This window comes from Ornithorhynchus anatinus, unplaced genomic scaffold (assembly GCF_004115215.2).
Source record: "Ornithorhynchus anatinus isolate Pmale09 unplaced genomic scaffold, mOrnAna1.pri.v4 scaffold_61_arrow_ctg1, whole genome shotgun sequence".
Lineage (NCBI taxonomy): Eukaryota > Metazoa > Chordata > Mammalia > Monotremata > Ornithorhynchidae > Ornithorhynchus > Ornithorhynchus anatinus.
In genome coordinates this window covers 15,654-38,873 of record NW_024396890.1, presented here as the reverse complement: position 1 = coordinate 38,873, position 23,220 = coordinate 15,654, and the positions used below count along the sequence as shown (strand labels likewise).

The 23,220-nt window shown below is 43.6% G+C and overlaps 1 protein-coding gene across 4 annotated transcripts; it reads left to right on the top strand.

The window, feature by feature from the left end:
• Positions 1-297: 297 nt before the first annotated feature.
• LOC114808938 (synaptonemal complex protein 3) lies at positions 298-22,740 on the top strand. Of its 4 annotated transcripts, none has more exons than XM_029057205.2 (9): positions 298-423; positions 1,031-1,174; positions 7,514-7,592; positions 7,767-7,798; positions 15,053-15,170; positions 17,190-17,289; positions 18,316-18,414; positions 22,049-22,153; positions 22,351-22,740. In XM_029057205.2, exons 2-9 carry the CDS (start codon positions 1,048-1,050, stop codon positions 22,357-22,359), a joined length of 669 nt encoding a protein of 222 aa, XP_028913038.1. In that variant the 5' UTR covers positions 298-423; positions 1,031-1,047; the 3' UTR covers positions 22,360-22,740. The 4 variants fall into 4 exon arrangements, with proteins under 4 accessions (XP_028913038.1, XP_028913040.1, XP_028913037.1 ...); XM_029057204.2 differs by lacking the exon at positions 298-423 and adding an exon at positions 706-942; XM_029057206.2 differs by lacking the exons at positions 298-423; positions 22,049-22,153 and adding an exon at positions 713-942.
• The last annotated feature ends 480 nt before the right edge of the window (positions 22,741-23,220 follow it).

Sequence of the window (23,220 nt, the reverse complement as noted above, 5' to 3'; positions counted from 1 at the left end):
CTGAGGGAGGCAGACATCAACAGAAATTAGAGAGTAACCATAACCCAAACCCAACCCAAACCCAAAATCTTAAACCAAAAACACCCTAAGCCCAGGTTTAGGCTGTGGGGAATCCGTTCCCTTTCTCCCATTGGCCCCTCGGGTTCCGGATGTCTCGGCCATCAGATCAGGATCCCCAGGCCGCCGAGATCGCTGAAGACTTGAGTCTCGGGGGCTCGTGGAGAGGGCTACCTGGCCTCCCCGCCTCCGGCACGCATGCGCCGCCTGGCCGGCCTGGCCTGGCCTCGTTCCCCCGCGCGCGCCCTTCCTGGGCCTCTTCCCGTCTAACTGGCTAACGGCTGAAGGAGTGGTGAGGGCAGCTCCTCTCAGAAAGGAGAACGGGAGAGTGTGAAGTGTCGCGTTCATCGATTTTCCTCTTAAGAGGTGACATCCCTGTTTCCTCTAGACTCCCTTCTACAGTCTTCAGAGCCTTCATCTGTTATGTTCAGTTTTATTTTCCAAAGAGAACGCGAAACTCCCCAACCAACCCTTACTGGCCCCGGCCCGCCGGGTATGGGGGCGCACAAGCCCTGAATGCTTTACAGGCAGATCTCCGATTTGATGGATGTAGTTTTACTTGGTCCACTCAAAAATGATCCGATTTGAATGGTTTTATGGCGGATTTTCCCAGGAGTGCACATGGATGAAGTGCATCTTGTCTGCCAAATCATAGGATTTCATGGGTCTTAGGGAATCCTCCGAAAGCACTACAAATGTAATGAGGGCAGACGACAGTGTGCCCTCTATAGCTTTAGTTTTTGACCCAATAGCAGAGCAACTGCCCTTCTTTTGAGCCTTTAGAACTGTTTTTTACATTGACCCAAAAGATGCCACGATCTCCATTTGAAATTTTAAACGTACAAGAGAAGCCCTTTAAAGATCGTGGTTTTGGATGTGTTTTAGGTGGGGTTTTTTTGCCAAATCAAAACGACGCCACCCTGAAAAAGGGATAAACATAATTCAAAAGACTTAATATTGCTATTCATTGCAGTGAGGAATCAGTCGGTAATGATGGACTCCCAGAAAACAGCTTTAGTGACATCTTTTGAAATAGCAAAGGAAGAGCAAGATGAACGTGCCTTTCAGGAAGAGGAAAACAATGATCCCAGTGGCTCTGAGGACGATGTCGGGGAAGGTAGAGTACTCTAAATTGTGTGATAAGTGCAGCATTATTCATACAGTAGGTCGCACTGTTTAGTACTACATATCTCCTCAACTATGCTGACCTGCTTCACTTCATCCAAACACTGATGCAACAATCAACCCATCAGTTGGGTGCTGACTGAGCACTTGCTGTAGGCAGCACACAGTAAGTACGGTGTATTCAGGAAACCACAATATAGCTAGCAAGCAGGATCCTTGTCCTCGGGGAGCTTACAGCTCGGCGGGGGAAGTAGACATTAAAATAAAATACAGATGAGGAAGACACAGAGCAGAAAGGCAAAGTGAGTAACAGAGAGCTTAGGGGGATAGAATCATTCATTCGTTCATTCATTCATTCAATCTTATTTATTGACCACTTACTGTGTGCAGAGCACTGTACCAAGTTCTTGGAAAGTACAATTCAGCCACAAAGAGAGACAATCCCTGCCCAAAACGGGCTTGCAGTCTTTAAGGGGACAGGGGAGGAGGGGATGGAGGAGGAGGAGGGAGGCACATATCAAAACAAGTCAACATACCCATAATCCCTTAACCTTTGTTGTTGTATCAATAATAACAATATAAAGAAATAGAATTAAAACCATATATGCATTGAAACAAGTAAACAGGTATTAATGTAAATAAATAGAATTATAGATACGTACATTTATATATACTCAAGTCCTTTAGGGCAGGGAGGGGGGACAGAGCAAAGGGTAATAATAATAATAATGCTGATATTTGTTAAGCGCTTACTATGTGCAGAGCACTGTTCTAAGCACTGGGGTAGATACAGCTTAATCAAGTTGTCCCACATGAGGCTCACAGTCAATCCCCATTTTACAGATGAGGAAACTGAGGTCCAGAGTCCCACAGTCACACAGATGACAAGTGGCAGAGCTGGGATTCGAACTCATGACCTCTGACTCCCAAACCCGGGCTCTTTCCACTGAGCCATGCTGCTTCTCCTTCCGGGTGATGTTGGGGGGAGGGGAGTGGAAAGAGCTGAGGAAAAGGGGACCTTAATCTGGGATGGCCTCCTGGAAGAGGTTAACCTTCTGGAGAACTTTGAAGGGGGAAGTGTGATTCTTTGGAGGATTTGAGAAGAGAGAGCATTCCAGGCCAGACGTAGGACCTGAGCCAGGGGTCGACGGTGGGAAAGGCAAGAAGGAGACAAAGTGAGGAGGTTATCTGCAGAGGAAAGGAGTGTGCGAGGTGGGCTGTAGAGGAGAGAAGGGAGGGGAGTTGAGGAGTGGGGAAGTGGTTGGAGAGCTCTGAAGCCAATAGTGAGGAGTTTCAGCTTCATAAGAAGGTTGATAGGTAACCACTGGAGATTTTTGAGGAGGTGGAGAAATGTCCAGAGCGTTTCTGTAGAAAGATATTCCGGGCAGCAGAGTGAAGTAGAGACTTAAGTGGGGAGAGACAGGAGGTTGGGAGATCAGAAAGGATGCTGATGCAGTAATCCGTTAGGAATATGATGAGTGACTGTACCAAAATAATGTAAGTGTAGTAGCAGTTAAGATGGAAAGGGCGGATGTTGGCATCCTTGTGAATGTGAGACCGTTGGTAGTGCTGAGCACAGTGACGGGAAAGTCAGGGAGAGAATTGGGTTTGGGAGGGAATTAAAGGAGCTTTGCCTTGGATATGTTGAAACTGAGGGGAGGGAAAATGAAGTGGGAGGGGTGAAACGTTAGTCAGACAGGGCTTCCTAGGAGATATAGATTTTAGTTTTTTTGGAAAATGGGGCGAGTGTGTCCCATCACCTGGGAAGGAAGAGGGAGGTATAGGTGGGAGGCAAAGGCCAAGAAAAAGCAAGACCAAGGCACAGTAAATCACGAACTTGGACAAACACTTGATCTCATCATCTCTATTAACTGTGCTGTAACCTTAGCAAGTCTGAAATCCTATACACCAACCTGAACCTCCTCTGCTTTCTCTCCTACACCCACTCCCTGCAAGAGAAGCAACGTGATCAAGTGGCTAGAGTTTGGGCCTGGAAATCCAAAGGAACTAGGTACTAATCCCGGATCTGCCATCTGTCTCCTCCGTGACCTTGGGCAAATCCCTTCTCTGGGCCTCAGTTCCTTCATCTGTAAAATGGGAATTAAGACTGCAAACCCCATGTGATACACAGACGGTGTCCAACCTGATCAACTATGTGCCTGGCACGTGGTAAGATCTTAACAAATTCCTTTGGAAAAAACACCCCAAAACAAATTTCCAGTAACTGTCTTGTCCCCACAACAGTGACCCCTTAACCTCTTGACACGCCCTTCCCTTCGCCGACCCCTCCCAGTGATCCCAAATAATCGTGCCCTATTTGAACTCCCTACCCAAACTAACCTCTCAACACACAAATCCTAGAGTGCAGGCCTGGGAGTCAGATGGTTATGGGTTCTATTCCTGGATCTGCCACTTCTCTGCTGGGTAGCCTTGGGTAGGCCACTTTACTTCTCTGGGCTTCAGTTACCTGATCTGTAGAATGGAGATTGAGACTGCGAGCCCCATGTGGGACGGGGACTGCATCCAACCCAATTTGCTTGTATCAACCACAGCGCCTAGTGCAGTAACTGGCACATAGTAAGCACTTAACAAATACCATCACCATGATCATCATTATTACTTTTATTACTATACCTGCTCTCAACTCTGTCCTCACCTCCCTTGTTCCCCTCTGTCTCCATCGATCTCGTGCCACCTGCCTGGAGCGATAGAACCCCTCCAAGCTATTGTTCTTCCACTCCTTGGTGGAAACTCGGGCAACAAGCCAACCTCAGCCATATCAAATACATCCTCACCTTTCCTCTGCCCAGAAACATTACCTCTCCACCGCTATTGACTTCAAAGGTCATTGTTCCATGGTTTCTGATTTAGGACTCCCTTAATAAGCCCCTAGCGACCCCACCACCTCCCTCATCTCTTGCCCTTGATGACCTGGACATTGACAAAATAGAAACCATTAGGCCTGAACTCCTTAAAATACGTTCCTCACTTCTCTTGTCCCTCCACTTCATCCTTGCATCCACTCTCTCATCCTTCCCCGCTGGCCCTCCCTGAGGAGATTCCTACCTCTTCGGAAAATCTTGCCCCTCTTAACAGTGGCTTTGGTAGCTCTTCCCACCATAATAAAGCAATTGTCCTCTTTTCCCTCTATGATGACCTCTGCAACCATTTGTTCTCTGTTTGTTCCTTCCCTTCTGCTTTCAAATAGGCCTACATATCAGCTAACTTAAAATAAACCTCCCTTGATCCTTGATCTCTTGATGAGTACCATACTGCCCATCTCCTGTTACTGCCCATCTCCCTCCTACCAATATTCCTTTCCCAGTTCTTTGAAGAAGCTGGATACACTCCCTCCTTCCAATTCCCCTCCTTCAACTTTCTTCTTGCCCCACTGCTGCCTTGGCTTCTGCCCCTTCTGATCCACTGAAACTGGTCTCACAAAAGCTAGTAATGACTTCCTAGTGGCCATATCCGGTGTCTTCAATTCCATCCTAATCCTTCAAGACCTCTAAGCTTCCTCTGACCTTGTGGGCTACGTCTATCTCCAGAAGTCACTGTATAACCTAGGTTTCTCTGACACTGTCCCCCTTTGGTTCTCCTCCTGCCTCTCTGGCAGATCCGTGCTCTTTTTTTTTCCAGCTTCTCCTCGGACTCCAATTCTTTAATGTATGTTCTTCTCAAGATGTAGTTCTAAGTCCCCTTCTGATTGATCTCCACTTTCATCTGCTCCCTTGGAGAACTCACCCCGTTCTATCGCTTCTCCTACCATCTGCATGGGGCTGACTCCAGATCTATTTTCCCAGTGCCGACCTCTTTCCTTCATTGCAATATCACATTTTCTGTAGCCTTCGGGACCCTGTTTATTGCCTATCCCTCCAATACTTCGAACTTAACATGCCCCAAACTGAACTCCTCATTTGTCCACCCAAACATTTCCTTCCCGCTGCCTCTCCTCTCATTGTTGGCCATACCATCCATTCTCCCTGTTTCACCAGCTCACAACCTTGGCACTATTCTTGGTCCATTTCTCTCCTCTAACCCAAGTATTCAGTTAGTCACTAAATTTTATCTATACCCCGGTTTTGTCTTTCTAACCCAACTGCTCTCATGCTGGTCCAAGGACTTGTCAGTAATCTGTCTCAACTACTACATCAACATCCTTGATGACTACCCTGCCTCCAGCCTCATCTCTCCCCAGTCCAGTCTTCACTGCGCTGCCCAGATCACTTAGAAAAAACAAAAGATTCTGCACGTCTCCATACCCAAAACACTCCAATCGTTGCCTAGCCAAGCCCTCCACCTAATATAATAGCATTGTTATCATTATCATAATCAGTAGAGGCAAGAAGGAGAGGGTTGTTTACCTTTAAGAAGGCAGTTTCTGTGGAGTGATGGGAGTGGAAGACAGATTGTAGTGGTCAGCAACAACAGCAACATGAACAACAACGGGTGGAAATGAACAAAGAGCAAGCCAAATAGCTATGTGGGTGGATGCTTAAAACACTCACTTGTCATTAGTTTGTTTTGGGTTGCTGGATAGAAGAGAGAAAAGGAGGAGAGAAGCATGAGGCAGAGTGTATAGGTAGATCACTCAAGAGTTTTGGACAAGAATGTTAGGAGGAAGATGGACCAATAAGTGGAGGGAGTCTTGGGGTCAAAGGAGCGTTTTATTTTTTCAGGTTAGGGGAGACCATGGCATGTTTAGAAACAGTGGGGAAGAAGTCGCTGGAGAGCGTCCAGTTAAAGATGGAGGTTAGGGAGGGAAGAGTGGAGGGGGCAAGTCCTTGGAGAAGGTGCAAAAGGATGGGGACGGATGTTGATGTAGAAGTGTTGGATTTTGAGAGAAGGCAGGAGGTGTCCTCTTGGGGAACTGCTGGGGCAGTTGGGAGAATTGAAGGAAGGGCAGGAAGTGGGAGGGGTTGAGGAGAATGAGGGAAGATTTTAGGGCGATCACGCCAGGTAGCTTTTGATTTTTTCAAAAAGGTCGTTAGTCAGATCATTAGGTGCCAGATGAAGTCAGATGAAGGAGGCCGAGGTTGACAAGGGTTTTGAGGAGGCAGTTAAGCAACTGGAACAACTGGCAAAAGCAGTGGACATGGGTATCAATAAGGAAGGAAAAATAATTCTTCCGGACACAGGAGAGGGCAGACTTAAAACATCTAAGATTAAACTGGAAGTAAAAGAGGTCTGCCTGAATTCTAAATTTCCTCCAGTGGCACACTGTAGCTCCTGGCCAAGAACGAAGGAGCAAACTATGGAGGTAATCAAAGGCTGAGGTTTAGTGGTACGAGGCTGGCAAGGGGATAGGGGAGCATGTGGGTTGAGTTCAGTACAGAGGGTGATGTTGAGGGCGTCAATTTGGTCTTCAAGAGAAGGTCGTTTGGGAAATGGCATAATGAATTGAGAAAATTGGGTGGGCTCAAAATATCGGAGGTCTCTATGGGGGAAGAGATTTTAGTTTGGGGTGAATGGTAAAACATGGCGTGGTAACCGGCTCTGCACTGATTCATAGAACAATTCCCAACAACCTCAATGGCAACTGTTCAAGCATAGTAGGGAATCCCAGAAGTGAACCAGACTTCTGGTCTAGGTTGGCCACTTGGAAAACAAGGGGTGAGACAGTTCTGGGTTAGGCAAAGGCGAGCCACATTGCATAAATCTCTGGATTAGAGAAGCCCTAAGTGAGAGGAGACAGATTTTACATTTCTGACTTTGAAAAACCTCTTGGGTTGTTAAGTATTTATTCAAAATATATACAAAGTAAATTTCATGGGCCATTACAATTCTCAGAGTTTGAGGGCAGGATAGAGTGTGATGGAAGCCATGAATAGTTCACTTCAAAAGATAAGTGAGCTTTTGCTAGCATTAAGTGTGTTCTTGAATTTCTTCAACTTGTAATATTATTAAGAATGAAGGACCAGCTACCAAAAAAAACCCAAAAACAAACAAACAAAACCCAAACCAGTGAAATTCTTGCACCAAGATCCTGAAAGAAAAATAGTTTAGTAATAGTAATAGTAATTTTTGGAACTCGATATTTAGGGTAGCATTGCTGTTTAGACAAAAAAAAAAGACCATTCTGCTGGCCCCACCCAGGAAAGAAAAATGTAATAAAAAGACTGAAAATTTTAAGGATCCTCTTGAGAAGATGAGACTCTTAAGAAATGCTACTTAGAATTAATGTTTCATGTTAACAGTTGTACTCCTTCTTAAAATACTATAAAACCTCTAGGCAAATTTATTTGTTTCCCCTTGACAGTTTTTCAGCTGTTTCTAGAGATAGATGAGCTGACAGTGAAAATCATCAAATTACTTTACGTTCTTTCTGTAGGAGAGTCTTCCAGATCTGAAAAGCGAGGGATGAAAAGGCCTCTAAGGAATTCTCATGAAACAGATGAGGAAGATATGGGGTAATGTGGTTCAAGAAGTTTGTGCTTCCGGTTAAGCAATAAGCAATAATATCCACTTTGGCAGATAGTAAAATAGTGGAGAACACTTGCATGGTATATTCCTTCCAAGATGTGGCAGTGTGGCTCTTTTATTTCTAAATATTTACCACTATTGATACATGATTCTTTTAACAGGGATGTCCAAAGTATCCTGGAAAGATTTAAAGGTATGTTTTCAACTCTTACCTTTTCTTTTGTTTTGTTTTTTAAAATGGCTTTTGAGTAAGCTGTGTGCATTCAATAAAATCTGAAATAGGTAACCTCAGAATAGAAAGTGCCAAACTTGGAATATAAATTTATAGAGCTTTTTAACTGATGCTGAGCTGTTTGCAGTGCCAGTCATCCTGAATCTGGGGATATACCAAAGAGGAGAAAGGCTATCATTCTTACAACCACAATGGCTGAGTTATAAGGACCGGTTATAGGTTAAAGAGTGGTCCAAACAGCTTAATAATTGTCATGGCAGCAAAGTCCCCAGTAGATGATTACTGACAGAAGCACTACTTTGACTATGCAGAGCAACGTGTTACAGAGGCCATAGGTGTCAATACCTTGGGGCCAAATGGGGGCACTTGCATCCATGAATTTCCAGCTGTGGCAATGAGGACTTTGTTGTTTTCTTCCACACATTTGGGTCTGGACTCTAAGCTTCACTTTCCCCAGTAAATAGAGTTAGGAGTAATAAAGGTACTTAGAGGGGAAGTGGGAAAAGTAAGAAGCTATTGGTTCAGGCACTGTGCCATCTCCCTTAGAGTCCCTTACTCACAGTCCAGGGGCTAAAAGATGAAATATGTGATATAGTAATAATGATGATAATGATGATGTTAATGATGATGATAATCCTACGTGACCTACTCCGCAAGAGCATAAAAGTAGCAGGTTATTATTTCTGGAAGTGATAGATCCTCAGACTTCTCAGCCCTCCAGGCAGAGCCCAACTTTCCCAATATTCTCACTGTAGAGAGATTTAGCATCACCTTCTGTTGATGTCAGTTGTCGGTGGGTCTTCTCACCAGCAAGAGCCAGGAGTCTGATAAGCCCTGAGAACTTTGTAACAGGCTGAAAAGAACTGAGAATTTCCAATCAGGGCTCAATCTAGACCTTGATTGTGAGCTGTTTGGTCGGCCCATTCCTAAGACTCATTCAAAGCTATTCCCCGGTACTCAAGATGGGAAGTTGGTGCCTCCGAGAGATGTGACTCAAATGCCCACTTAAAACTTCAGGAACATGCCCACAACCTAAGTGTTTCTGGCAAGAGCAGAGAAGAGATACGACCTAGTGTTTTAGTGGATAGGATCCTGGCGTGGGAGTCAGAAGGATCTGGGTTTTCTCATCTCAGCTCTTCGACTTGTCTGCTGTGTGTCCTTGGTCAAGTTGTCTAACTTCGCTGTGTCTCAGTTACCTCAACTGTAACTGTGAAGACTACGACTGTGAGCCACTTGAGAGGCAGGAACTGTCCAACCACACTTGCTTGTATCCACCCCAGGGCTGAGCATAGGGCCTCGCATTCAATAAGCCCTTAACAAATAGCATAAAAAACCGAAAAGACAGCAACAAAAGCGTTGTCACTTCCCTCCCAACAATACTCATCTCTCATCCTTCCTCAGCAGTGGCAAGCAGGCAGGGAAGTTATATTCCATCAGACAGGTGGCTAAATGGCACTAGAAGGACACCTTGAAGTGGTACTTTTTTATTCCTCGAGAAGATGCCTGTCACTCGATTGGCATTAACCTTTATTTCTTAGCACAGTTGGTGAAAAGGGGCAGGAATGTTAGGGAGCAGGAAGATAAGAAAAACACCAGTTTGAGAGATCTAATAGGCAGAGAAACTCCCATTGGGCTTCCTTTCAGCCCTAATTAGAATCTCTTCGGTTATCACCCGAGACCTAGGTTGATGTCACCTGTCACCTGGCAATGTTTTTGCTAATTGGCGTGGCAAGAGAAAGAAGCCGGAATCAAAAGCTGAATTTATACAAAATTTATTCCGCACATAGAACTTCTCTTTCGAGAAGCTTCGAGAAGGATATTATTTAATTATTTGGAGGTGAAGAATTGAACTTTTATTTCAAAAGAAATGCAATTATTTAGTTATATTGGAGATTCCCTGATCGGAGGATTATGCTTATGCGCTACTTGCATGTGGCAAAACACCTAGCTTCCATCCACGAACTCTTCCCACTCGTGAGGAATACATGAGCGTTCACCAGGCAGTTAGCCACCCCACGGCTCCTCACTTGGTGTGGGCAGGGCGGGGATTCCAAGATCCGCACAGTGATGATGTGCAGCCGTTTGCCAAGTTCTCGACCTGCTACCCTTGATGGTCAGAACACGTAACTATTTAAAATAATGTTGGTATTTGTTAAGTGCTTACTATGTGCAGAGCACTATTCTAAGCGCTGGGGTAGACACAGGGGAATCAGGTTGTCCCACGTGGGGCTCACAGTCTTAATCCCCATTTTACAGATGAGGTAACTGAGGCACAGAGAAGTTAAGTGACTAGCTCACAGTCACACAGCTGACAAGTGGCAGAGCCGGGGTTCGAACCCATGATCTCTGAGTCCAAAGCTCGTGCTCTTTCCACTGAACCAGGCATTTATTGCCTGGGCTTCCAGGCTTTCCCAGCTACCGGCCTCGGCCTGTCCAATCTCTGCCCTCCACATTCCTCTGTAACTTATTTGATTGACACGGGGGTGAGGGACACCTTCGGTAGTCCTAGCCTGGCCTGTTAAACTAGCCATTATGGTTGCGGGGGCAGTGCGCCACCCTCGCTTCCGAGTCCCACTTCGCTGGCTCGGGCAGTGACGGGATAGCTTTTGACCTTGAGATGGTGGGGAGCCCAGTTCACCTTGGGAGAGAAGAATAAATCTGAGAATTTAACTCTGGGTACCAATATTGCTGGCTTCCCCATCGAGTAGTTTTCTATGTATTTAGCCAGAAAACTTCCTCTAATTAACCTTACACACATTTCAGTCTGCCAACCTAATCCACAACTCACTCCTTCTCTGTTTACTCCTTACCCACTATTACTTACCTCCTTGCATAACTGCCTCGTTCTTTTGAATAGATTGTGTGACCCAAAAAGTAGGGAGGGATTATGGTAGGAGAGAATGAAGTTTCCCAATAAAGAGAACAATAGAACAAAAGAAAGAAGAGGAGGAGAGAAGGAAGAGAAAATTAGCGGCTTAATTAAGACAGACTTCTCCTCTACTGAACTCTCTCAAGGATTGCCTTCAATATGCACACAATGCCTTAATGTCCCTTCCATTCCTCACTGCACTGTCCTGTTCTCAGTTCTCAGTCTTAATGGCTAACTTCTCCACCTGCTTTGAAACCCATTTTCACCCTTCCTTCTCCTTCTCCAGCATATTATTTGGTGCCTCATTTAATCTTTAATTTCCTCCTAAGTATCGGGATGAGGCAATTCTGTGACCAAATGCCTTTTACAGCATCACTAAACTCTTCCCTTTCCTCTCCATCCACACTGATATAATGTTCATCAAAGTATTTACTCTCTCCTGCCTTGATCACTGCAGCAGTCAGTAATTGTTGACCTCCCTGCCTCCTGCCTCTCCCCCCTTCAGTCGTTACTTGCCTCTGTTGGCCAGATCATTCTTCCTCAGGAATGATCAGTCCGCGTATCTCTACTCCTCAAAAAGTTCCAGGCATGTCCCGCCCATCTCCGCCCTGAACTGTTCTTACCATCATTAGCTTTAAAGCACTCAATCTTGTCCCCTCCTACCTTACCTCCTTGCTTTCCTATGACGACCTAGTCTGCACATCTCGCTCCTTTACTGCCAACCTACTCCGTGTACCTTGATCTTATCTCTCTCCCCACCGACGTCTTGTTCACTTTCTGTCTCTGGTCTGGAATGCCCTCTCTCTTCATATCTGACAAATGATGCCTCTTCCTACCTTGAGAAGCATATTAAAGGCACATCTCCTCCAAGAGGCCTTCCCTAATTAGGCTCCCACTCCCTTCTGGGTTGCTCTTGCACTTGGATTTGCACCCTCAACTTCATAGCATTTATATCTGTATCTGTAATTTATTCATCTTAATGCCGTCTCCCCGGCTAACTAGTAAGCTCCATGTGGGCAGGGAATGTGCCTACCAACTCCCTCATATTGCACTCTCCCAAGCACTTCGTTCAGTGCTGTTGATTGACTGATTGATATTGATTGTTTGACTGGTTGATTGATTTACTCTTCCCAATTTTGAAAGTTAGTCCCTTGCCACCAGCCTCCCCAGGTACCGACATTTAGCCAAAATACAATCAGTAAAACTGAACACTATGGATCAATCAATCAGTCAATCAATCAGTGGTATTTATGCTTACTGTGCTTTCTGGGTGCAGAGCACTGAACCAAGCTCCTGGGAGATTATAATACAGGAGCGCTAATAGACTCATTCTCTGCACACAGGGAGCTACTGTCCAGGGGAATTATGGGACAAAGGGGGATTAGCTTGCTATGGATTCCTTCACCATGGAGTAAAATTCCAGAAGCTTTTCCTCCGTAGTTCAAAGGACTTGGAAAATCACAGAAGAGCAACTTTCTAAAGTGTGGCTTAAAGCACTGGGCACCCTCTCCCACAGATTTGCCTCATGCTATTTGATGGATTGTATGAGCAGTTCTGTCCAACTCTACAGGGTATTAACTGTGGTTGAATAATTAGCATTAGTTTGTAGGCGAGGTATGAATGAGCTAATATAAGTAAAGAGAAGCACAATGAGTAAGGTGCCGGGCCCAGCAAGAGAGATTACCCATAGATCTCAGGGGAAGAGCTAGTAACACTTGATAGTTCATCATTGACAGTTGCTGAGCATTCACTGTTCACAATGCGCAGTATTAAGTTCTTGGGAGGGAAAGCAGGAGGCCCCAGGGTGCGGGTGATGGAATAGCCCACGGACAAATGGATCCACCAGTGATATTTACTGACTATTCGCTATGCAGAACACTGTACTGTAGTAGCTTGGTACTACTACCACTACCACAGTTACTCAAATATCTATACCTCGGTAGCCAATCTACCATACAGGTGGCAATGGCATTAGATACTCATTAACAGTATTACCATCAGTAATCATTAATTACTGATTAATGATTAACCACCCACCTCCTCACCATCCCTCGGTCTCACCTATCCCGCCATCGACCCCTGGGCCACGTCCTCCCGCGGTCCTGGAATGCCCTCCCTCCTCACCTCCGATAATCGAATTCTCTTCCCCTCTTCAAATCCCTACTTAAAGCTCACCTCCTCCAAGAGGGCTTCCCAGACTTAGCTCCCCCTTTTTCCCTCTGCTCCCTCTACTCCTCCCTTCACCTCTCCACAGCTAAACCCTCTTCTCCCAAATCATTACTCATTACCATCAGTAATTCCTGGGTGACTGTCGTGTAGGGGACATTTACTTGAGAATGCAAAATAAAATTTTTAACTAGATGATTGGTCCCCTAGGCTTTTCCCTTTACTGCTAATCTCTTGTGGGGAGCTCATCCACTCACCGCCATTCAGCAATCACATTTGGGCAGAGGAATCCCAAGTCTCTCTCCCTCTATTTTTCATTCTCCACTCCTGCCCTCTCACCAATCTCATATATTCCTCCTGTCTTCAGGATATCTCCACTTGAGATACCCTAAAGGCAACTCAAACTGAACTTCTAATCTTCTCTCTACATCTTCCTTTTCACCCAACTCTCTAGGCCTCAAGGCTCTCCATCACCTTGCCCCTTCCTACTTTTCCTCCCTTCTCTCTTTCTAGTGCCCACCCCGCACGCTCCGCTCCTATGCCGCCCACCTCCTGACCATCCCTCGGTCTCGCCTATCCCGCCGTCGACCCCTGGGCCACGTCCTCCCGTGGTCCTGGAATGCCCTCCCTCCTCACCTCTGACAATCAAATTCTCTTCCCCTCTTCAAATCCCTACTTAAAGCTCACCTCCTACAAGAGGCCTTTCCAGACTGAGCTCCCCCCTTTTTCCTTCTGCTCCCTCTACCCCCCTTCACCTCTCCACAGCTAAACTCTCTTCTCCTCCCTTTCCCTCTCCTCCTCCCCTTCTCCTGTCCCACCCCCTCAGCACTGTGTATATCTTCATCACCCTATTTATTTTGTTTATTTTGTTTAATGAGAAGTACATTACCCTGATTCTATTTATTTGTCATTGTTTCTATGAGACGTTCTTCCCCTTGACTCTAGTTATTGCCATTGTTCTTGTCTGCCTGTCTCCCCCTATTAGACTGTAAGCCCGTCAAAGGGCAGGGACTGTCTCTATCTGTTGCTGACTTGAACATTCCAATCGCCTAGTACAGTGCTCTGCACATAGTAATCGCTCAATAAATACTATTAAATGAATGAATGAACCTCTTACCTTTGGGCATTTCATATTCACCCCACCGTCAACCCCACAGCACTTAAAGTAAATATCTTTAAATGATATATTATAGATTACTAATTTAATTCTATAAGTGAATAAATAATGAACTATATAAATAAATTTAATTTGTATGTATACTTTTAGAGACTATATAATATAAATTGACATGGATAAATATATAAAAATAAATGATAGATTTATATGAATAAATAAATCTGCTTGCCTCTCTAGACTGAAAGCTCACTGTAGGTAGTAAACTTGCCTGCTAATTTGGATCAATAATACTCTCGTAAACACTTAATACAATGCTCTGTACAGAGTAAGCCCTCAATAAATACCACTGAGAGATTGATTGATTGCTGACTGATTATTTCTTCTTTACCTTGAGCTGTGATCAGATATTTCATTAGGTGATTCTTGTCCCAAATACACCTCATTAATTTAGATCCAAGTGAGATTTTGAGTTCCACATTGGTCTGGGACCACACCTAACTTGTTTTTCTGACAACCAATCACTCGATCAATCAATCAATCGTTCTAATCAAGGCCTTACTGTGTGCACAGCATTGAACTAAGTGCTTGGCAGAGTTCAATATAACAGTATGATAGAGTTGTAAGAAACGTTCTCTGTCCATAACGAGATCACAGTCTAAAGGGGGAGTCAGACATCAGTGTCATTTAGTAAATGAATTCCTGATATATTCACAGAGTGCTGAGGGGCTGAGGGAGGGGTGTCTAAAGGGAGCAAATCCAAGTGCAAGAGCAATGTCGAAGAGGGTGAGAGAAGTGGAAATCACAAATAAGAGATTGGTCCCAGTTTTAGAAAAGGTTTACTTGAAGTTAAAAGAATTTCCAATTCATCTGAAAATAATCTTTTTTTGAAAACACCTGCCACATACGGCAAATTCATTCTTTACAGAATTTGTGGAGCCATTGCCCATTTTTTACTCTATGCTAATACTGATGATTCATTTTTAATGTCTGTCGTAACCTCCGTGTAATAGAATGTAACAAAATTCCTCCACTACGTGAGGTATTAATAACTGTTTCACTGTAGCTGATATTAGCAAGATTGTTTGTGCAAAGAGAAAAAGACTGGAAGTGGACACTAAAGCTTTGCTCCAAGTGACTACCCAGAAACTTGAACAGATTTGGCAAACGGAGAAAGAGCAGAGGTAAGACTTTCAAGGGATGCCTCTATTTGGTGGATTTATTTTGTGTTTTATCCTGTTTTCTACTTCGTTTTCATGCCAACAAACATTCCAGAGGGATGTGTGTGTGTGTGTGTGTGTGTGTGTGTGTGTGTGTTTTCACTTCTATGCAAACTATTCTCAGCCCGATTCTCACTGGAAGTCAATGAGGTAATTAACAACACAGCCTCTTGAGTATGTCCAGATCCACAGAACTGATGTTTTTATAGCAACAGAAGCTGAAGTCCAGTGGTCAGAATTTATGATGGAGCTGGTCAAATAAAGCCTAGAGGCTCATTCCAACATTCCAATCCCAAGTGACACACTCACCCATTGGACAGTTCATTTATTGAGGGGAAAAACAACCAGATTTACCCCGCAGTTCTGAACTGACTTCAAGCCTGCTGCAAGTGTAGCCAGCAACTGTTAGAATTGTTGAGCTTGCTTATGGCACTGGGGCTGGAATAGAATCCAAGGTTGCTGTGGGTGAAGGTACAGCAATTTCCTGTCTCTGAAAGTTTTTCTTCCTTCCTCATTCTTTACTGTGTGCAGTCCAAACAAGTCCAAACAAGCTATTTACTGAATACCTCACTAGCCAGAATGATTGTCATCCCTGATTTGTACACGACAGTGGATGTTTAATTTTGTCAAATACCAAAATATCAATATCGTAAGGACAATGAATCACAGAAATGATCAGAGTTTCTTTTCTAAGTTTTTGGGCTGGTTTAATAGTCTTCTTTCAGTAGTACAGTCAGGTCTCAGCAGCATGGCTCAGTGGAAAAGAGCATGGGCTTGGGAGTCAGAGGTCATGAGTTCGAATCCCAGCTCTGCCACTTGTCCGCTGTTTGACTGTGGGCAAGTCACTTAACTTCTCTGTGCCTCAGTTACCTCATCTGTAAAATGGGTATGAAGACTGTGAGCCCCACGTGGGACACCCTGATTCCTCTGTGTCTACCCCAGCACTTAGAACAGTGCTCTGCACATAGTAAGCGCTTAACAAATACCAACATTATTATTATTATTAGGTCTCCTATCACACGTTAGCACATTTGAAAATATCTGTAGCTTATTTATTGATTTACATTAATGTCTGATTTTCCCACTAGGCTTTAAGCTCCTTGTGAGCAGGGACCAGGCCTACCAACTCCCCCTTCTAGACTTTGGGCCCGTTGTTGGTTAGGGATTGTCTCTGTCCATTCCCGAATTGTACTTTCCAAGAGCTTAGTACCGTCTTCTGCATACAGTGAACGCTCAATAAATATGATTGAATGAAAGGATGTTACTTTGTACTCTCCCAAACACCTAGTACCATGCTCTGCACAGAGTAAGTGCTCATTAAAAATGATTGATTTACTGATTGATGTTAGCTGTGGTCTCATGTTACAGGAACCTCATTCTATGGAAAAAAAATAACATTATGATACTCATGCTTTGATCAGTGCCTCCCAGCCCCCCTCCACCTCCTCAGCACCTCCCCCGCCCCCCACCAGCCCAATACAGACATACACAGAACCATTTCTTCACACGCACAGCTTCTATGGGTTTCAGCTTTTTAATCATATTATTACTCTATTTTTATTGTGGCATTTATCAAGTACTCACTGTGAATTAGGTTCCATGGTTGATAGAAGATTGGCAGATGAAAAACTGCACCTGTACTGCATGAGGCTCACAATGCTTCCAATCTACCTTGAATAGATAAGGAGTCTGAGGTCTGGAAAGTTAAATGATTTGCTCACTGTCACCCAGCAAGGCAGAGACACAGCTGCAACTAGACCCTAAGTCTCCTAATTATTGTCCTATGATCTTTCTATGAGTCCGCACTCCCAAGACACACAAAGAACATTCCCAATTCTTCAGTCTTCAATAATCTTCTGTTCATACTATTTAATCGAAATTGGTGTTGGAGGAAAACTGACTGTACTGATAATTTTTCATTTTCTGTCAGGAATGTCTATTTCCTGTGGATGATGATGGCCTCTAGTTATTTTGCCTTTTCAGGAATATGATCCAAAAAGACTATTCCCAGCACTTTCTGACAATATTTAAGCAATGGGATAAGGATATTCAGAAAGCTGAAGAATGCAAAGAAAAATTAGGTGTAGGTATCATACTTTATTTCTTCTAAAACAAATATTTGAATATTCTGTGTTTAAAATGAACCATGAAAAATACAGCAGCTCAGCACCAGGCTTTAGGTTTTCTAGCCTGATGGAAGACCAAGGAACAAACTGGGTACCTTTTCATCCCATCTTTTCTTGTACCTCATTATTTATTATAATAATGATAATAAAAAATTGATAATAACAATTGTAGTATTTCATTCAACCAGTTATATTTGTTGAGCGCTTAATGTGTGCAGAGCACTGTACCAAGTGTTTGGGAATGCACTGTACTACAAAAAACAGTGACATTCCCTGCCCACAAGGAACTCACAGTCTAGAGGTGGGAAGATAGACATCTATACAAGTAAGTAAAATTCCAGATAGGTACATTAGTTTGGGAGTGGGAGAGAGCAAAGGGAGCAATTCAGGGTGACGCAGACGGTGTGGGAGATGACAAATGAATGAATGATGGAGCACTGAATGAAGCACTTGGGAAAGCCTCGTAGTGTTGGAAGACACTTACCCTACCCTCCATGAGCTTTTGATCTAATCAGCAAGGCAGTCCCGAAATGACTAACAGACAGAAGAGGAAAAAAACGGGATATGGAGATGAGTAAGTGGAAATGGATATGGAGATGAGTAAGTGGTTGAAAAGGGCATTATTCTTCAACTACAAGAGATTCTACTGCGTGTTTGAGCGAGAATTTAACCACATGCTTTTTCTGACAATGCAAGCCTGCCTGCAAGCCACAGTGCAGTCACTTATGGAAGCTAAGTCTGTACACTGGTGAATGGCTCAGCCTTGTGTATGGTGGGTACAGCAACCCGAGATATATTATCATGCAATTCTGTAAGAACACATTCCTTGCGTTTTAGAAGAACTAGGTCTTAACTTGTCTGCTTATTCAAGGGATTACTAAATTAGTGTATGACAATTTTTTTTAAAAAAAGATAAATTTCTCGAATTTTACTCCTCAAAAGCAAGAGAATACATCACAGTTACTTTGACTTTTGTATTTTAGAAGCTGATTTATGAACAACAAAAAGTTTACCAGCAATTAAGATTGATTCAGAGCCAAAGGCTGAATACAATTAAGCAGATATGTGAACAATTTTCAAAGGTATGGTGAATCATATTAGTGCCCTTGTTATTTGCAGAGGTAACATGTCACCATAGTGGCATGTCCAAAGAGAGCTATTTGTCTTCCGATGAAAATCCTGTCCTTTTCCAGACTTTCCTGTCACTGTAGAAGTCACCACCATGTTTCCCGTCTCACAAACCCATAACCTTGACGTTATCTTTAATCGCTCTCTCTCATTCAGCTCACTTATTCAATCCATCACAAAATCATGCCGTTCTCACTTTCACAACATCGCTAAAATCTTCCCTTATCCCTCCATTCAAACTGCTACCACGGTAACACAATCACTCATCCTAACCCACCTGTATTACTTTACCAACCTCCGTGTTGACCTCCCAACCTTCTGCCTCTCCCCTCTCCAGTCCATACTTCACTCGACTTTCTACATTATTATCTTTCTACAGAAACATTCCAGATACCTCACCCTCCTCCTCAAAAGTCTTCAGTGGCTGCCCGTCCACCTCCGTATCAAACAAAACCTCCTCACTATTGGCTTTAGAGCATTCCATCACTTCTCCTTCTCCTACCTCACCTCCCTTCTCTCCTACAACCCAGACAGCACACTTTGCTCTTTTGGTGCTAATCTTCTCACTGAGCTTCAATCTCACCTGTCTCACTGCAGATCCATGGCCCCCGTCCTGCCTCATGTTTCCCTCCTCAAATACGCCAGAAAATTACTCTCCCCACCCCCACCCCCACCACTACCCTCCTTTAAAGCTTTCTGAAGGCACATCTACTCCAAGAGACCTTCCCTGACTAAGCCCCAATTTTCCTCATCTCCCACTTTCTTCTGGGTCATCCTGACTGGCTCCCTTTGTTCTTTGCCCTCTCCACATCCCAAAGCAATTAGGTATGTATCTGGAATTTAATTTATTTATATTGCTGTCTGCTTATTTCTACTGATGACTGCCTTCCCTCTCTCCCCTCCATAGACTGTGAGCTCATTTTGGGCAGGGATTGTCACTCTTTATTTTTGTACTGTACATTCCCACACCTAATACAGTGCTTGCACAAAGTAAGGGCTTAATCAGTATGATTGAGTGAATGAATGAATGGAATGAATAATTCCCTTGGCCCCCAGATATGGGAGAGGGAGCAGGAAGCCAACGGTGACTCACTTTGTGGTGGTCCTCCTTGAAGACAAAATGAACCAATCAGAGAAAGATTGAGGAGGAACTAATAGGACCAGGTGAGGAGGAAAAGGACATGGGAGGTATGGCACGGGGAAAATAGTGCTGAGGAATCTGGACATACAGAGCACAGGAAGGGCTTGGAAAAGATCGCTGGAGGCCAAAGAGTCCAGCAGCCAGGATTCTGGAAGCATGAGAATCCTGCCCACAGGTGAGGGGTGTGGGAGAGGGAGACCCAGGGAAAAATGTTTTGAACTGCTTTTGTTTTCATTTGTTATCTTGTTAAGTACTAGGAAATACCGTTGAAATATCAGATCCGGGGGCCTGCCTGCAGTAGGGGCTGAAGGACAAGCTCCGGAAGATGTGGAGACAGGGGGAGCCAGGGAGCCTCAAGCAATGGAGGGAGTTCTTTGCCAGTGGACTACCTGCAGAGAGTCCTGGACAGGGGATGGGAAATGAAATCATCTGGGACCTGTTAACTTCTAGGTTTTTCAGGAGATGCCTAGACGTCAGCCCTACAGTGACAGCAGCAACAGGAGTGCAGGAACTGGGGGGAATAGATGCCTTCAAAATGTTCTTGAGGAGAACGGGAGGAGTGGAGAGCATTAGGATTGAGCAAAGCAGTCCGGGCCCTCCTTCAGTGGCTCTGGAAGCTCATTCATTGTGGATTCGGGGATGGAAATCCTGGATAATGTCACATGCCACAGTGGCAAGTCATGTGCAACAGTAATAGGCTCTTACCTTCCCATGAGGCTAGTGGGAAAAATTAGTTTATGCCTCTGCAAGAGTTTGGAGCAATACTGCTGCTCTATCCATTTGGATCTTCCAAGAGATAGGTGAGCTCCAAGTATGCCCATATCCCTTCCACCACCTACCCCCACCCCACTACCTGCTTAGAGAAGCAGCGTGGCTCAGTGGAAAGAGCCCGGGCTTGGAAGTCAGAGGTTGTGGTTTCTAATCCCGGCTCTGCCACTTATCAGCTGTGTGACGTTGGGCAAGTAACTTAACTTCTCTGTACCTCAGTGCCCTCATATGGAAAATGGGGATTAAGACTGTGAGCCCCACGTGGGACAACCCGATTACCTTGTACCTACTCAGCACTTAGAACAGTGCTTGCAACATAGTAATCACCTAACAAATACCAAACTTATTATTATCATTACTATTCACACGCAATCACACACAACCATACATACACACGCTTCTCTCTCTACTCTCCAGATGGTCCATAACCTATTTATGGACTCATTTCGATTAGCCCATTGGATAAAGCTTGGGCCTAGGATTCAGAAGGCCATGTGTTCTAATCCCAGATCTGCCACTTGCATATTCTTTTGACCCTCTGAGACCTTTGTGTTACTTATCTTCTCTTTGACTCAGTTACTTCATCTATAAAATAAAGATTAAGACTGTGAGCCTCATGAGGATAATGGATTGGGTCCGAACTGATGAGCTTACCTCTTTACCGGTTCTCAGTACAATACCTGGCACAAGGAAACACTTCACAAATACTGTAAAAAGTAGCAAATGACACATACCACTTAAAAAAAAAACACCGGTGAAAAGAACCTCACGCGTCCAGAATCTCTTCTTTGGATGTTCTCCAGGATACTCCAGGATGCCAATTTGTACATTCCAAGTGCTTAGTACAGTGCTCTGCACATAGTCAGCGCTCAATAAATACTATTGAATGAATGAATGAATGAATGAATGAATGAATCCCAGGAGGAATTTGTGCATGGGGGAGCCTGGTTGCATTTGGATCTACAATTAAATCTAAAGGGACAACATCCAGAGGGACCTTTACTCCTCTGTCATACTAAATTCCTAGAGCAGCTTACCTATAGATAAGCTGGAAACTTTACTCCTGAACTTCACGTTGCATGAGATTCATTTGGGATGAAACTCTCACAAATCAAGGGAATAAATTCTTCCAATAGTATGAGGGAGTGGCCAAGTCCTTTCTCCAACAGTTAACTGAGATCGACTCCTTGGGAAAAAATGCTAATCGGTCGCCAAGTCACTAGGACTTCACATCAGTTCCTGCTATAGCCCTGGGAACCTGAAAAACTACTCCAAACCCGGGTGCTTGTAAGCAGTTTTTTTCTTTTTTTTTAGGTTGTCTCAGTTGTCTGGTCTCATTTTTGACAGGAGATTGTAACTGAAAAAAAGAATAAATGAAGGGAGGAAGGAAAGGTGGTATGGCGAGGGAAGGACGAAGGAAGGAAGGGACAGGATAAATGAAGGAGAGAGAGACAGAAAGAGAGAATGTAAAAAAGCTGCTTTATTCCTTCATTTGAGAGTGTGGTTTATATCTTTTTCAAAGTGTAAAATTCCTAGAATTACTTAGCAAGATGGGTAATTTATGATCACGACTTGAGCACTGAGACGGTTATGCTAGTTAGGTACCAAGTTATGCCTGTGTGACTTGTTAAAGTTTTACAAAGATTTACATTTACAAGGGAAAATGTCCTTATTTTTAGGTTAATGAAGAAATGGAAAAGAAAAATGAAATCGTTTTAATAAAATCACAAAATGAAATTGAAAAAGAATTTCTTGCACATCGAAGCAAGATTAGATTGGACAGTGTAAGTAATATCGTCAATCCTTTTTGGTTTACCCAGGCAATTCATCTTAAGATGAACAATTGCTTGGTAATGAGGATCTTTTTTCATTAAACGGGAAAAGCCTTGGAAATATTTCATCACGCCAGATTTTCTTTTCCCAAACATGAATGTTATCACTAAAAAAATGTGGTCATGACTATTCTTTTTCTCTTTAACAGAGAGAGTAAAAGATGGGAAGTTTCCTCATTTGGCTCCAGTCCGTGTAATTTTGAATGCTCTGAGAAGAAAGAACTTATACCTAAGTAATATGATATAACTGTAACCATTAGCTAAGGGAATTTTAAGTTGTTGCTGTGCTTTAAAAACTTTCAAGTTCCTAAACCTGAAGTTTTAAATAGGTAGTTAACGAAATGCTTGAATCTCTATCATAGAGTCCACCAGTGTAAACAAAAGAATGTCTTATGTATATACACATCTGAACTGGATACCTTTGCTTAAATATTACTAACATTGTAAAAATGACAAATGTTTTGGTATTTCGTGAATATTTTTTCAACCTGAACAGTGAAAAAGCCTACTAGGTGCCAATAAAAATTTGGTCGATTTTACATTTGGGTCCTTATTTTAGCATAAATAACCAGAGATCAGTGATAAAAGGTGTGAATGAAAGGCAGGTTACGTGTCTACCAACTCTGGGGTAAGCACTCGGTAAAAGTCACTGATCATTGGTGTGGCATTTGCCAGATCCAAAAAAGGCCAAAAACCACTCTGATGTAGTTAGGGTCCATTTTGTGCACATTTCTAAAATTAATTTAGGAGAGTTACAGAACAGAGTTGAAGAGACTATAAGATCAAACGAATCAGGAAACATTGTGATTTAGTGTAAAAAGCACGGGCCTGGGAGTCAGGGGACCTGGGTTCTAATCCTGTCTCCACCACATACCTGGTAGGTATCCTTAACTTCTCTCTGCCTCACTTTCCTCATCTGCAAAATGGGGATTTATTCATTCATTCACTCAATCATTCATTCATTCAATAGCATTTATTGAGCACTTACTATGTGCAGAGCACTGTATTAAGCGCTTGGA